The sequence below is a fragment of the Nycticebus coucang genome, chromosome 3 (genome assembly GCF_027406575.1).
Source record: "Nycticebus coucang isolate mNycCou1 chromosome 3, mNycCou1.pri, whole genome shotgun sequence".
In the NCBI taxonomy this organism is placed as follows: Eukaryota; Metazoa; Chordata; class Mammalia; order Primates; family Lorisidae; genus Nycticebus; species Nycticebus coucang.
The window spans coordinates 15,258,042-15,271,889 of record NC_069782.1 but is presented as its reverse complement, the minus strand read 5'-3'; the positions used below and the strand labels follow the sequence as shown (position 1 = coordinate 15,271,889).

General features: G+C 42.9%; 1 protein-coding gene across 1 annotated transcript; it reads left to right on the top strand.

Moving 5' to 3' along the window:
• The first annotated feature begins 11,366 nt into the window (after positions 1-11,366).
• On the top strand, positions 11,367-13,135 carry ASCL4 (achaete-scute family bHLH transcription factor 4). The gene has a single exon (XM_053585258.1). The coding sequence runs from the start codon at positions 11,852-11,854 to the stop codon at positions 12,371-12,373; it is 522 nt and encodes a 173-aa protein (XP_053441233.1). The 5' UTR covers positions 11,367-11,851; the 3' UTR covers positions 12,374-13,135.
• The last annotated feature ends 713 nt before the right edge of the window (positions 13,136-13,848 follow it).

Sequence of the window (13,848 nt, the reverse complement as noted above, 5' to 3'; positions counted from 1 at the left end):
TCAAAACTAAGACCAGATCACAACCACTAACATTTTTCCTGGATGGCAAAGACAGATGCAGAGGGCAACTGACCTTTAAACATCATCTCCTAGCACTAAAAACACGGAAATTAATAGAGAAATTGAGGCTTAGATCAAGGGGCTCAAGATCTTTCTTTCAATTGACCCTAATGAAGATTTCCAATCCTCCTTCTGATCTCTTTCAGTAAGGAGGGTCTGAAGTTACCACTTTTCATGTGGGTAAACCTGTTCTTTGGCATTCATGGGGTTCTTCCCCAGAAGCCTGATACAATTGTAATGTATTGTATCAGATTCTAACCGACCCATTTCTTTATTTAATGTTTGCTGAAAGGTATGGGAAAGCTACAATTAATTCAACAAGTATTTGTTGAGTGTCTGCCATGTGCCAGTCATTGCTCTAAGAACTAGGGATATAACAGTGAATATAAGAGGCAAAAAAAGTACCAGTTCTGAGTCAGAAATGGTGGCATATGCTTGTAGTTCAGCAATTTAGGGGGCAGATAGATCACTTGAGGCCAGGAATTGGAGACCAGTCTGGGCACCATAGCAAGATCCAGTTTCTAAAAAACAAAGAAGATGACTAAAGAACAAAAATGCTTTGGGATGGAGGCTGCAATTTTATTTTATTTATTTATTTATTTTTTTTTTTTTTGAGACAGAGTCTCACTACATCACCCTGGGTACAGTGCTGTGGGATCACAGCTCACGGCAACCTCAAACTCTTCAGCTTAAGCGATTCTCTTGCCTCAGCCTCCCAGTAGCTGGGACTACAGGTGCCTGCCACAGCGCCTGGCTATTCTTTTGTTGCAGTTGTCATTGTTGTTTAGCAGTCTGGGGGCAGGTTGGAATCCGCCAGCCTTGGTGTATGTGGTCGGCGCCCTAACCACTGAGCTACGGGCGGTGAGCCGAAGCTGCAATTTTAGATAGGGTAGACAGAGAAGTCATCCCTGAAATAGAGACATTTGAACTAAAGGAAGGGAGAGAGCAATCCATATAGACATCTAAAAGAAGAAATCGGAAATAAGGGCAAGTGTGGCAAGAATGCCTGGAGGTTTGAAGAATTTCAAGGAGACCAGAGACGCCAGAACTCTGCTGTCTAGTGTGGTGGTCACTGGCCACCGCAGCTACTGAGCACTTGAAATGAGCCTAATTTAAATTGTAAAGTTATTTTAGAGTGGGGTAGTAAACAGAGTGATTGTGCTAATGACCCAATTCTTGAGTCCTTTTCCTCTTGGAAAAAGACGGAGCCTATTTTTCTGCCCCCGAATCTGAGTTTGCCAGGCCAGACATGGGTTGCAACTGAGCTGAGCTCAGCTTGTGTCATTGACCCTCAGGCTCAAGAACCAAACAGATGTGTGTTGTTTTGTCAATGGCCATTCTGAGAAGGCCGCACTCCTTTACTCCACTCTGAGTCTCTGCTTCTAATCTTTGAAAACTAATTCACGGGTTTAGAAGATCAAGCACCAGCACTGGGAACATTATTTCTCCTGGATCTACATTCTAGGCACTTTGTGACTCCTCTAAGGGCTGCACAATGGCTTGTATTCTAAACGCAGTGGATCTTGTGTGTTCTTTTAACGCTTAGGACTTTACAAGCAGAACACATATGCTGTCAAACTAATTTGTTTGCTCGGATCTGAAGAAATTACACTAATTTCACCCAGGGTCACCCAGGCTGAGTGAATCCTGACTCTTCAAAGAGTAATAGTCCACCAGACTGAGCAGAATAAGAAATTGAGGAGTGGGGAAAAAACACACTCAAATGTATTTTTTCTACTCTCTCAACATAATCAACACAATAACACAGAAGAATTTTGTAACCAAATATGTGGGGGGTGGGTCCCCACACACCAAACAAGCAAGCAATTCTGCAACAGATCCTCAGGCCAAGGGCTCAGCTCCTCAATACTCCCTCGTCCCTCCCATCAGACACCAGTTGCAAGTCCAGGCCTCTGGAAGTTCTGACCACCTGGCTTCCACTTGGGGTTCTCATGATCCCCTCTTTGGCTTTGATTAATTTGCCAGAGCAGCTCACAGAACTTAGGGAAACACAAACATTTTTTCGTTACGTAAAAACCAGGATGAAGAGGTGCACAGGGTGAGGTGTGGGGAAGGGGCGGAGTTTTCATGCCCTCTCTGAATGTGCTGCCCTCTAGGAACTTCCCAGTGCTTAGCTATCTGGCAGGTCTCCAAACCCTGACCTCTCTGGCCTTTTATGGAGACTTTACTGGATAGGCCTGATTGACTATCATAGAGAAATGTAATTAGACAGAAGAATGTGATCTAATGCCAATAGACCGAGTGGGGAAGCCCAGCAAGTCCTGTCCGTTCAGATTCTTTTTGGCTTCTCTGTGCAGCATTCCTTCCATCAGGGTATGGGGTGGGACCCCATCTGAATTGAGGGTCCTATGCCCACAATCAGAAGGCCAGGGGAAAATTAGAGTCCTGCCTTGGGCTGGTGAAAGGAGGGCAGGAGAAGGTCAGAGAGAGAGACATTCTATTTTCTGAGCCCTACTTCTGAGGCCTAACGGATATCCCAAAATTATAGCAAAGGACTGTAACAAGGAATATGGGAGTTATGAGCCACAGACTATGGATGAAAACCTAGCTATACACATCTGTGAGGTCTGGCAATTAAGTTTGCAAACTCATCCTAGAAAAAGTACTACATACTTCATTACTGAATATCACTATGGTCACCTTCCAAGTACTCCCCTTGGGAAGCTCTACCCCGATGACAACACAGAGTCCACCCTTCGAAGCGATTTTGGAACTCTTTTTCTGAACAGGCCATCAGAGCTATTGTTGTACGTGATATTACCTTTGATGTCCTGAATGTCATCAAAATGTCTTCCTTTCAATGTTTCCTTTATCTTCAGGTAAAAAAAAAAGTCACTGGGGGCCAGATCAGGTGAGTGGGGAGGTGTCACAACACAGTTCTTTTAGAACTGTTTCTGTACGATGTTTGCTTGGTCCACTGCCCTTCTCACCATGGGAGTTCCATAGTACACATATATTACTTGTATACTGGCTAAAAACTCCCTCACACACAGTACCTGTGAGCTCTTTGCTTTTGTTCATCAGAGAGCTCTTTTTATTATTATTATTATTAATTGTTTGGGAATCATTGAGGGTACAATGAGCCAGATTATACTGCTTGCGTTTTCGGGGTGAAGTCCCTCTATTAATAGTGTCCTGCCCCCAAGTGTCACACATCGGGGACCCACATCCCCTCCCTCCTTCCCTCTCTCCCCTCCCCCACGCCCCCTTCCCCCACAATGTACCAGCATCAATTGTCCTCATATCAGAATTGAGTACATTGGATTCTTGCCTCTCCATTCTTGTGGTGCTTTACTAAGAAAAATGTATTTGAACTCTATCCAAATTAATACAAAAGATGTAAGTTCACCATCTTTTTGGTGGCCATATAGTGTTCCATGGTACACATACATCACAGCTTGTTAATCCATTCCTGGATTGGTGGGCATTGGGGCTGTTTCCACGATTTGGCAACTGTAAATTGAACGGCCATAAACAGTCTAGTGCAAATGTCCTTATGGTAAAAGGATTTTTTCTTTCTGGGTAGATGCCCAGTAATGGGATTGCAGGATCAAATGGGAGGTCTAGTTTGAGTTCTTTGCGGGTTCTCCCTACTTCCTTCCAAAAGGGTTGCATTCATTTGTGGTCCCAAGAGAGTTCTTTTAGAACCATTTTGTGCACACCTTTTTCATGCCAAGATTTTCCTAACTGTTTCTGTACGATATTTGCTTGGTCCACTACCCTTCTCACCATCAGCCAGCAATGTTGATGCACAATGCAATGAATTTTTGCAATGTTTTTGTTAGTTCTGCTCATTATTGTCCACCCTGACCTCTCTTCATCGGTGACCCTTTCCCTCCCCTCAGAAAAACATTTAATACATTTGTGCACTGCCATTTTTTCATTACATTATTCCCATAACCTTGGACTAACTGTCCTTGATTTCACTTCCACTTTTACCAAGTTGAACAAGAAATTTAATGTTTGTTCATTGCTCTAATCCAAGCTCCGACATTTCTCGCAACGGCACACAAAACCCCACAACAATAAGGAACACCACTCAACAAGATACCACCCACATCAACACAAACGCAGCTGTGAGACACTCATGTACCAAGGTTAGGAAAACGTACCAAGCTGTTTGTACAGTGCTGCCAACATAAGGTGGCAAGTTCGACAACTTAATGGTTGGAACTCGTGTATATAGACATATATATTAAATATAATATCACAGGAGAGAGTGATTGAGGAGTTTAACCAAAGAAAATGTAATGTTAATATCTTTGAATTTCAACCTGTCAGTACAGGATCAGTTTAGTTAAGCTATAGGGTTAATTTATGCCTCGCATACATTTGATCATGGGGGTATCAAAAATTTGGAGAATTATTATCCATAACTTATTTGACTGCATAGCCCCTGGCCAGCTATATTGGAATGGTCATTACTAGAAATAGGAAGTAGAGACAAAAATAGATTTGTGGCCTAGGGTTCACCACACTTTGGGGCTAATTGAACAAATGTGCTCTTCTGATCCATGTTAGCAGTTTTATCAGCCAAACATTAAACTAACTGCCCATCTGTGATTCTACGATGATACACAAAAGAGCAGTGGTTGCCATGGAAGGAAGGTGGGAACTTGAGAAAGACAAGAGTGTTATTGATGTTGGGAGGCTGAGGGGAGGGAATCACTTGAGCCTCAGACTTGGAGGTCGCAGTGAGTTATGATAATGCCGCTGCACTCTTACCCAGGCAACAAAGCAAGAGACATTGTCTTTCAAAAAAAAAAAAAAATAGCCAAGAATGTTATTAATGGCCTCCTAAAATCCAAATATCATGATAAAAAAGAACCTGAAAAAGTAATTACAAATTTACCTCTAGAGAAAGTCCATAATTTTTTAGCACTTTTTAAAACCAATCCATTAAGGAATAGATCATTTCCATCTTTTACAAGTGGTTGCATGGCCTAGAAAGAGATGGAAATCTGCTCAAGTTATTTTTTCTAGTTTGAAATAATGCTGGTACCAAAAAAGGGGAGCACAAGAAAAGAAAACTATAGTCATGATGACTGGGGACTGTCGGAACAAATTTTCTAAATAAAATATTGACAGATTGAATCCAGCAGTATATGAAGGAATTATGATGTCATGGGATTTAATCCCAGGAATGCAAGATGGTTCAACATTAGAGAATCTACTGAAGTATTTCACTACAATAACAAATAAAGCAAGAAAATAACCATGATTATTTCCATAGATGCTACAAAACATTTGATAAAATTTAGTAGCCCTTCCTGATAATACTCATGGCAAACTGAGAGTAGGAGAAAATTTCCTTAACTTGGTAAAGAATATCTACTAGTGAAATATTAGAAAATGGCCTGTTGGGCAGCGCCTGTGGCTTAGTCGGTAAGGTGCCGGCCCCATATACCGAGGGTGGTGGGTTCAAGCCCGGCCCCGGCCGAACAGCAAAAACAAAAAACAAAAACAACAACAACAAAAAAAAAGAAAATGGCCTGTTGAAATTTAGGGATACTAACTATTACTTCCGGTACATATTGGACTGGAGATCTCAGGCAGTTAAACTCCATAGAAAAAGAAAAGAGTTAGACACATGTATGGAAAGGGGGAAACAACACTAACACTGTTAGTAGACAATGTGATTATAGTTCAAGAAATCCTAGAAAAATCATCTTTTAAAAAAACTATTAGAGGGATGGGCATGGTGGCTCACACTGTAATCCTAGCACTCTGGGAGGCCAAGGCCGGTGAATTGCCTGAGCTCAGGAGTTCAAGACCAGCCTGAGCAAGAGCAAGATCCCATCTCTTGTAAAAACAGAAAAATTAGCTGGGCATAATGGCAGGCACCTGTAGTCCCAGCTACTCAGGAGGCTGAGACAAGAGGATCGCTTGAGCCCAAGAGTTTGAGGTTGCTGTGAGCTGTGATGCCACAGCACTCTACCCAGGGTGACACAGAGAAACTCTGTCTCAAAAAAATAAATAGGGCGGCACCTATGGCTCAGTGGGTAAGGCGGCCCCATATACTGAGGGTGGTGGGTTCAAACCCAGCCCCGGCCAAATTGCAGCAAAAACATAGTCGGGTGTTGTGGCGGGCACCTGTAGTCCCAGCTACTCGGGAGGCTGAGGCAAGAGAATGGCCTAAGCCCAAGGATTTGGAGGTTGCTGTGAGCTGTGACACCACAGCACTCTACTGAGGGAACTCTACTAATAAGTGAGACTCTGTCTCCAAAATAATAATAATAATAATAATAAATAAAACACGCTATTAGAACTATCTTGGGTGTTGTTTCATAAGTGTATACATTTATTTAAAATTCATTGAACTGTATATTTAACATCTGTGCATTTAACTGTCTGTAGATTTTAACTCCATCCTGGCAATCTGAGAAGCTGAAGCAAGAGGATCCCTTGAACTCAGGAGTTCAATACCAGCCTGAGCAAGATAATGCAAGGATTATCTGGGTGTGGTGGTCCCAGCCTGTGGTCCCAGTTGCTTGGGGAGCTGGGGCAGGAGAATTACTTTAGCCCAGGAGTTTGAGGTTGCAGTGAGCTATAGTGACCCCATAGCACACTAGCCAAAGTGCCAGAGCGAGATGCTATATCCCTCCCCCTCAAAAAGCTTTAGAACGGGGCAGTGCCTGTGGCTCAAAGGAGTAGGGCGCCAGCCCCATATGACGGAGGTGGCAGGTTCAAACCCAACCCCGGCCAAAAACTGCAAAAAAAAAAGCTTTAGAACTAATTAGAGAGTAATTAGAGAGTCCAGTGAAATGACTAAAAGAGTAGCATGAAATGAAACAGTAGCTTTGAATAATAGAAAAATAACCTATTCACAATAGCCCCCAAACTTAGGAAATATCTTAAACTAAACATAATAAGTAAGACTCATGAAAGATCTACATGGAAAAACCTGTGAATTTTATTACAGAGCAAAAAACAAGGCCTGAAGAAATGAGTTCTGCTATGTTCATATATGGAGAGAGACAATATTTCCTTTACAATAAATTATCTCCAAATTAATGTTTACATTGAACACAATCCCAATTAGTGTGGTGGTTTTTCCTCATGGATATTAGAAGCACACATTATCTTCTTTGTTTTTCTTTTCTGAATTTGAGCATCCTTGCCCAGTAGGCCCTCCAGATGAATTTTAGAGTCAGCCATTCATTCTGCAAGCCTTCAGTTGGGTGCCCAATTCACACCACAGCTACATCTAGATAAGGAGAGGCCTGTAAAACTTGTGATAGGGGAAGGTATGGCTTAAACACTAGAGAAAAGATAAAACTATAATGAAAGGACCAATACATTTGAGTACATCAAAATTTTACATTTTTATATAACAAAACACTGCATAGACAAGGTTAAAATGCAAATGTTTGAGAAGGACAGAACCTTCCTCCCCCCCCAATGTCAATACCATCCTTTTAAGGCATCTAAATATTTATGGTTCTTTAATCTTGCTGTGAATTTATACAGATATTATCTTTAAGACTGAATGTAATGATATAGGCAAAGGATAAATAAAGCTCTTCTTCTGCATGACAATTTGACCTTCAGTCAACTTTTTGTTCTCTGCTCCATGGGGAAACCTCATAAAGGTAAAATGTCAACTATGTCATTAGGCCATCACACTTCTATTAAAGCAGTTACCTGATTGGTAAATTGCATTTGGACTGGAGTGACCATAAATACCATGTGATGGGGGTGCATAGATTTGGGTTTCCCTGAATATGGTGGCTCTTTATTTGAAACCCCTGGGTTCCTTGGAAGTTATGCCCATGGAGTCATTATAAGAAATATTGGCTCCTGAAGGGTAGGAGGGTTCTACGGTAGGGCACCTGCCATACCAAGCTGATGTGAGTCTTGTTTCCTTGCACCTGAGCTATTACTTGGCTGTAGGGGAGCTGGAGGAAGCAGCTAGGTGTATTGCTGTACAGATTTCCACAAAGATTTCCAAGGGAGGTAGAATGCTAACTGTGCCCTGCTCTAAGCTGTTATCCCTGACCCATACCCTCCTAAATGAATCTGACGCCATATGTGGCCCATGGTAGTCTTTTTTTTTAATTTCAGATTATTATCATTATTATTTTGAGACAGATTCTCACTCTGTGACCCTGGGTAGAGTGATATGGCATCATAGCTCACAGCAACCTTAGACTTTTGGGGTTGAGCAATCCTCTGGCCTCAGCTTCCTGTGTAGCTAGGACTACAGGTGCCGGCTACCATGCCCAGCTAATTTTTCATTTTTAGTAGAAATGGGGTCTTCCTCTTGCTCAAACTCCTGGGCTGGTCTCAAACTCCTGGGCTCAAGTAATCCACATGCCTCAGCCTCCCAGAGTGCTAGGATTAGAGGCGTGCCACCGTGCCTGGCCTTTTTTTCAAATTATTATAAGGGTACCAAAAATTAGGTTACAATGTTTTCGTTTGTTAGGTAAGGTCCCTGTTGTAGTTGTGCCCCTCACCCAGGAGGTGTGCCATGTACCCTTACATTGTCCCCATTAGGTGGGAGTGCCATGGTAGTCTTCCTTGAGACCCAGGTGGGTGGGTGTTGCACATGGTAATACAGATAGTTTATACTCGAGCTACCTAGAAAAGGACAAATTGAATAGAATCGTGTTAGATAATCAATTAGAGATTTAGCTAACTCTATGAAAAGTCTCACGGTGAGCATGAGGTCAGAAGATAGTATCCCTGTGCCCCTTGTGGCAGCTGACACAAATTGCAGGTATGGGGCCAGAAGGGTACGTAGGCCTCCGAGTCCTGAGCGTAGGAAACCCACATCTGTAACACGATATCAAAAATTTCATCAGAAGAGACAATCTAAGTTGCTTCACCTCTCACGTTTCAGGCAGGTGTTGAGGGATGTGAATTTGGGGGATGGACAATTTTTTCATCCATAGAGATACCTTAAAATCGACTGAACCTGACCTTCAGTGAATTCCCATTCCCTTTTTTATGAGCAGATCCAGAAAGGACTACAGAAACTCAGTCCCAAGGGTTCTTGGCAGGTTATTCTCACTGGAAAAGCCACTGATGCTCAACGCTTTTGTGCTTTAGGAAAGACTCTTAGTTCTTTGTGAATGTACGATTACATCAGTACATTACTTGGACCCTATGAAAACACTGCTTATACAGGATCGGATCATTTTGGATTATGATATTTGGGGGGAGAGACAGACAAACAGACAGACAAAGACCTGTAAATATTTATTCCTCAGAGGAAGCATTTTTAAGGAGCCAGAAAACCTGGTCCAAGAGCTTTAATTTAAAATGATCTAATTGCTCTGAGTCACATCAAAGTATCATTCGAGTTTTCTATATACTTTTTCTTATAATTTCATTAAATTACAAAAATACAAAAGTAATATGTACTATTTGTAATAAATTAAGCCATAAAGAGATCTATAAAGAAAAAATAAACACCCTCCCAATGTCAAGACCATCCTTTTAAGACAGCCAACGACTAAAAAAAAACCCAAAACTTTGGTGTGTGTCTCTGTCTCTGTGCTCACACAAACACATATAAAGAAGACACACCAAGTGGAATTGTTTGTTTCACGTTCATGCAATTTGTTTTTTCACTTACCGCACTCTAGATAACTGCAGATTCCTACATATACAGCTTACTTGTCATTTTTAATAATAGTGTAATATTCTAAAGCATCAACCTTTTCCCTATTGATGAACAGTGAGACTGTTCCCTTATGTTCTTTTTTAAATTATTCTAAATGCTGCAATAAATATTATTATAGGTATATAAACCTGTGCTGGCACATGGATTCTTGTAGGAAAAAAATTGTAGGGCTAAAGGGTCTGTTAGGAGTGCTTTATTATTTTAGTAGTTTCTTGCCCAGAAGCCTGCAGTACCTTCTGTTTCTACTCCTTCCTTCCCCGGATGTTAGCAATCTTTTCTAATTTTTGCCCATCTGAGAATGAAAAATGCTATTTCAAGCGTTCCCCATTTTGCTGCTAATACATTCTCCCTCTGCAGATAGAGTGATCTTTTTTGAAACACAGATCTTATTCTCTCACTTCCCTGCTCAGAATATCTCATTACCTTCCTGTCACTCTAAGAATAAAGATCGAAGTCTTTGACATGGCCAAAAAAGCACCTTGAGGTCTACCAGCCTCCCAGCCTCCCAGCCTCCCAGTGGGCTTCCCTCCTAACAGAAGGGGCTTCCTCAAGTATGCTGACAAATCACCATGGTATATTAGGTTGTTAGCCAGTGCAAGCCTCATAGGGAGCTGCACCTTTTAAAATATGACTAACTTATGCCTGAAAGGAATAATTATTTTTGTTTTATTTGCCTTGTTTTCTCAGTTCCTTCAGGCAGATCCTTTAGAGTAAACAGGAGGAAAAAAAAACATGTTGGGGCGACACCTCGACTCCTGAGGAATAGGCAGGTCTGATCATAAATGCAGGGGGGTTTGCTTCTCTTGTTTTTAAGTTGGACTTTTAAAGTAGAAGATGCCTTTAATGTACTGGTTTGCAGAAGAGGAAATCTGATTTTCAGTGTGATAACACATTCCTTGACTTTAACCGGTACAGTGGGCTTTTTAATGACACTTTCATCTTCAAAGCCCTTTACTAACACGGATGGATTTAATTATTCTTTTTTTTTGCTTGTGTGTTAAAAAGACAAGTCTTCAAAGCCATCATCCTTTCTCCTGGGAATTGGGGCTCTACCCCTTTCAAATGTTGCTTTCTTGCCCTCAAGGGAGAAAGTAAATTGCATTAAAAAAAAAGAAGAAGAAGAATCTAATGGAAAAATACTCTTTGCACTATGGAGAGATGATGTCCTTATATCCTGGGTGGGATTAAAAGAGGTCAGGAAGCAGTATTTAAGCTGTGTTTACAGTAAGCACTGCGAGGAGTAACGGGCTAAAAATGTTTGTTATTGCTCTGTCTTTTGAAGTGCTCTTTAAAAGGAGCATATGTACATAAAACGTCCCCGCGCTAAACAGCAAGTTGGAAAATAATATGCGGGTCTTTGTATTCGTTGCTAAAGTATTTGTCTTGTTCCCTTAAAATATCGTCTAATTACGTTTTTGAACGATTTGGTTTTAGAGAAGAAAACCTCACGCCCCTCACCCCCAGGGTCCTGGACACATCTTACAACCGCAAGAGAGCAATCTTTCCTTTGATGAGGGCTTCCCTCCACCTCCCCAGAAATGAAAGAGCAAGTGTTAAGTTTGCAAACATTCTAAAAGCTCCTTCCATTAGACCTGGACGCCGGAAACCACAAAGGGCAGCCAAGTTTTGATTTTCAAGGAGAAAGCCTCTGGTAAACTTTCGCTCCGCCGCCAGAAGACCTGCGGGTTCCTGGGAGGAGCCCTTAGCAAATCTCCGAGATTCCTGGGCTCTCTGCGAACGACTCATCTCTTGAAGACCCCGAGCGGTGGATTACAGGAACCGAAAAGCTTTGGTGGCTTTGGGAGATTACGCCGTGTCTGGCGTGTGCTCACGTTTCCGGGCTAGGGGACCCAGCGGAGGAACTCCTTTTGTTACCTATTGAAGTAAGAAGATCAGAGGGGAGACCGGGCTTGAAGCGTGGATTAATGAATTTGGGAGTGGAGTGTAATGAACTTGGGAGTCATGTAGAGCTTCCTTGACGCCTGTCCTGGAACCTGGTTTCTGGGCCCACACACTTCTCTAAAGACAGACCCGCTGTGCCAGTCTGGATGGACCAGCATCTCCATTTCGAAGATTTTTACGTCTTTTGTCTTCTTCTGCTAAGAGAGCAATCTCTTGGGTGATTTGTTTGCTTTTTGGCGAATGATGGAGAAACGTAAACCGGCGGGATTGCTGGCCTTGCCGTACCCGCTGCGCACCGCGCCCCTGGGCATAGCGGGGACGCTGTCCCGACTCCCCGCGAGGGACCCCTTCAAGGTCTCCTTGCGACTGGGTGCCACTTGCTGGGAGCCGGAGCACGGGGGCTGCTCACGGAGACGGCAGTACTTGCCCCTACCGCGGGACGGCGCCTTCGAGCCCGCCTTCCTCCGCAAGCGCAACGAGCGCGAGCGGCAGCGGGTGCGCTGCGTGAACGAGGGGTACGCGCGCCTCCGCGACCACCTGCCCCGGGAGCTGGCCGACAGGCGCCTCAGCAAAGTGGAGACGCTCCGCGCTGCCATCGGCTACATCAAGCACCTCCAGGAGCTGCTGGAGCGCCACGCCCGGTGCCCCGAGCGCCTGCCCGGCGCGGTCCTCCAGCGCAGGGCGGATTGCAGCAGCGACGGCGAGTCCAAGGCCTCCTCGGAGCCTTCTCCCGGCAGCGAGCCCGAGGAGCAGGGCAGCTAGCGGGCCCCCAGCCCCCTGCACAGCGCTCTCCCAAGGTGGTCTGGTTTGCATTTTTAATGGGATTTCTTCTCCAGAGCTAAGTCTTAGGAAAAAGAAATGAGGAGAGTTTGACATTTAGGGGTTCCCTTCTCCCCTTATTGATTTATGTGTCTGCAACTTGAAGGTGCTTATTATGGAGACTTTTTGCCCACACTTCTAAAATGCAAACTGTTCCAGATTCTGAGCACCTCGTTCTAAATGCAATTATTCTAAAAACTCACAGAGTGGTAAACTATTGGAACTGCCCACAGTCAGTTGTAAATGTGAGTGAAGTATAGACATAAATATTAAACCTTAACCAAAGAAGAACTTTACCATTCCCCCCAAAACAAAATCAGAAACCAAAACGAAACCCAAAGAAAACCACTACAGTCCTTGAGAGAAGTATCTCCTTGCATTCCATCCTTGGGGCATTGTATTATCTATTTAATTAAAAATAAGAAAAATTAAAAAAATTTAATTGACACCGTATTTTGGGTGAAGGTGACTCTGAGCTGACATTTGAAAATGCATTTCCCAGCAGGTACTGTTGACTGAGCACTAGATGGTTCTAGAAAAGTCATTCTGTGTGATATGTACTGTGTTGTCAACAAGGGGCCCTTGGAAACTTTATAGGATTTAGCAGATGATCAGATATCTTAGAGTTAATGATCTCTTTGGAAGAGAGCCCAGATTTGTATGAAAACTTACTTTCCTTCTCAGCTGTTTCTTCCTTTTCCTTTTCTTTGCATTCCCTTTTGTAGTTCTCACGCCATCTAACCTTTGGTTAAAGTGACACTGTGACTTTAAAAATAAAAAGGAAATATATTTGAAAGTGCCTTTTGAAGGTTGAACTGGATGGGACAAGGGATGTGGAACAAGGGGATTGGATGATGGATGACAACTGGTATATTCTCAAACCTTATCACTCTGAGGGCTTCCAAGTACAGTAAACTGAAATTATGTAGTAGCCTTACCTGTGTTAAAAATCTTTTTAAAATATTTAATTTTGGTCATTTTTTTCCCCTCAGAAACAGCTTTGAATTCAGTAGAAAGTGAAATGTTGTTGATATATGGAGACAAACTTCCTCTCTCTAAAGTGATTTTTTTTTTTGTTGTTGCAGTTTTTGGCCGGGGCTGGGTTTGAACCCGCCGCCTCCTGCATATGGGGCCGGCGCCCTACTCCTTTGAGCCACAGGCACCACCCTCTAAAGTTATCTTCTAATATGCAGCTTTGGTTCAGGGGCATTAGAGGAAGGAGAAGTGGAACAGACAAAGAGAATTAACACTGGAGAGAACTTTCTGGGTATTATTTAACTTAATCCTCACCGTGGCCTCATGAAGTGTGTTTTATTACACCCTCACAGATGCTCCACTGAGGTAGGCTGCCATTCAGTGGGCGTCTTTTACATGCTAGGAATTTTGTTGTGCGCTCTTTGCATTTTGTCCTAATTGTC

What these genes read in the sequence shown, in the direction of transcription:
- ASCL4 (XM_053585258.1), top strand. Translation starts at nt 11,852, where the DNA reads ATGATGGAGAAACGTAAACCGGCGGGATTGCTGGCCTTGCCGTACCCG.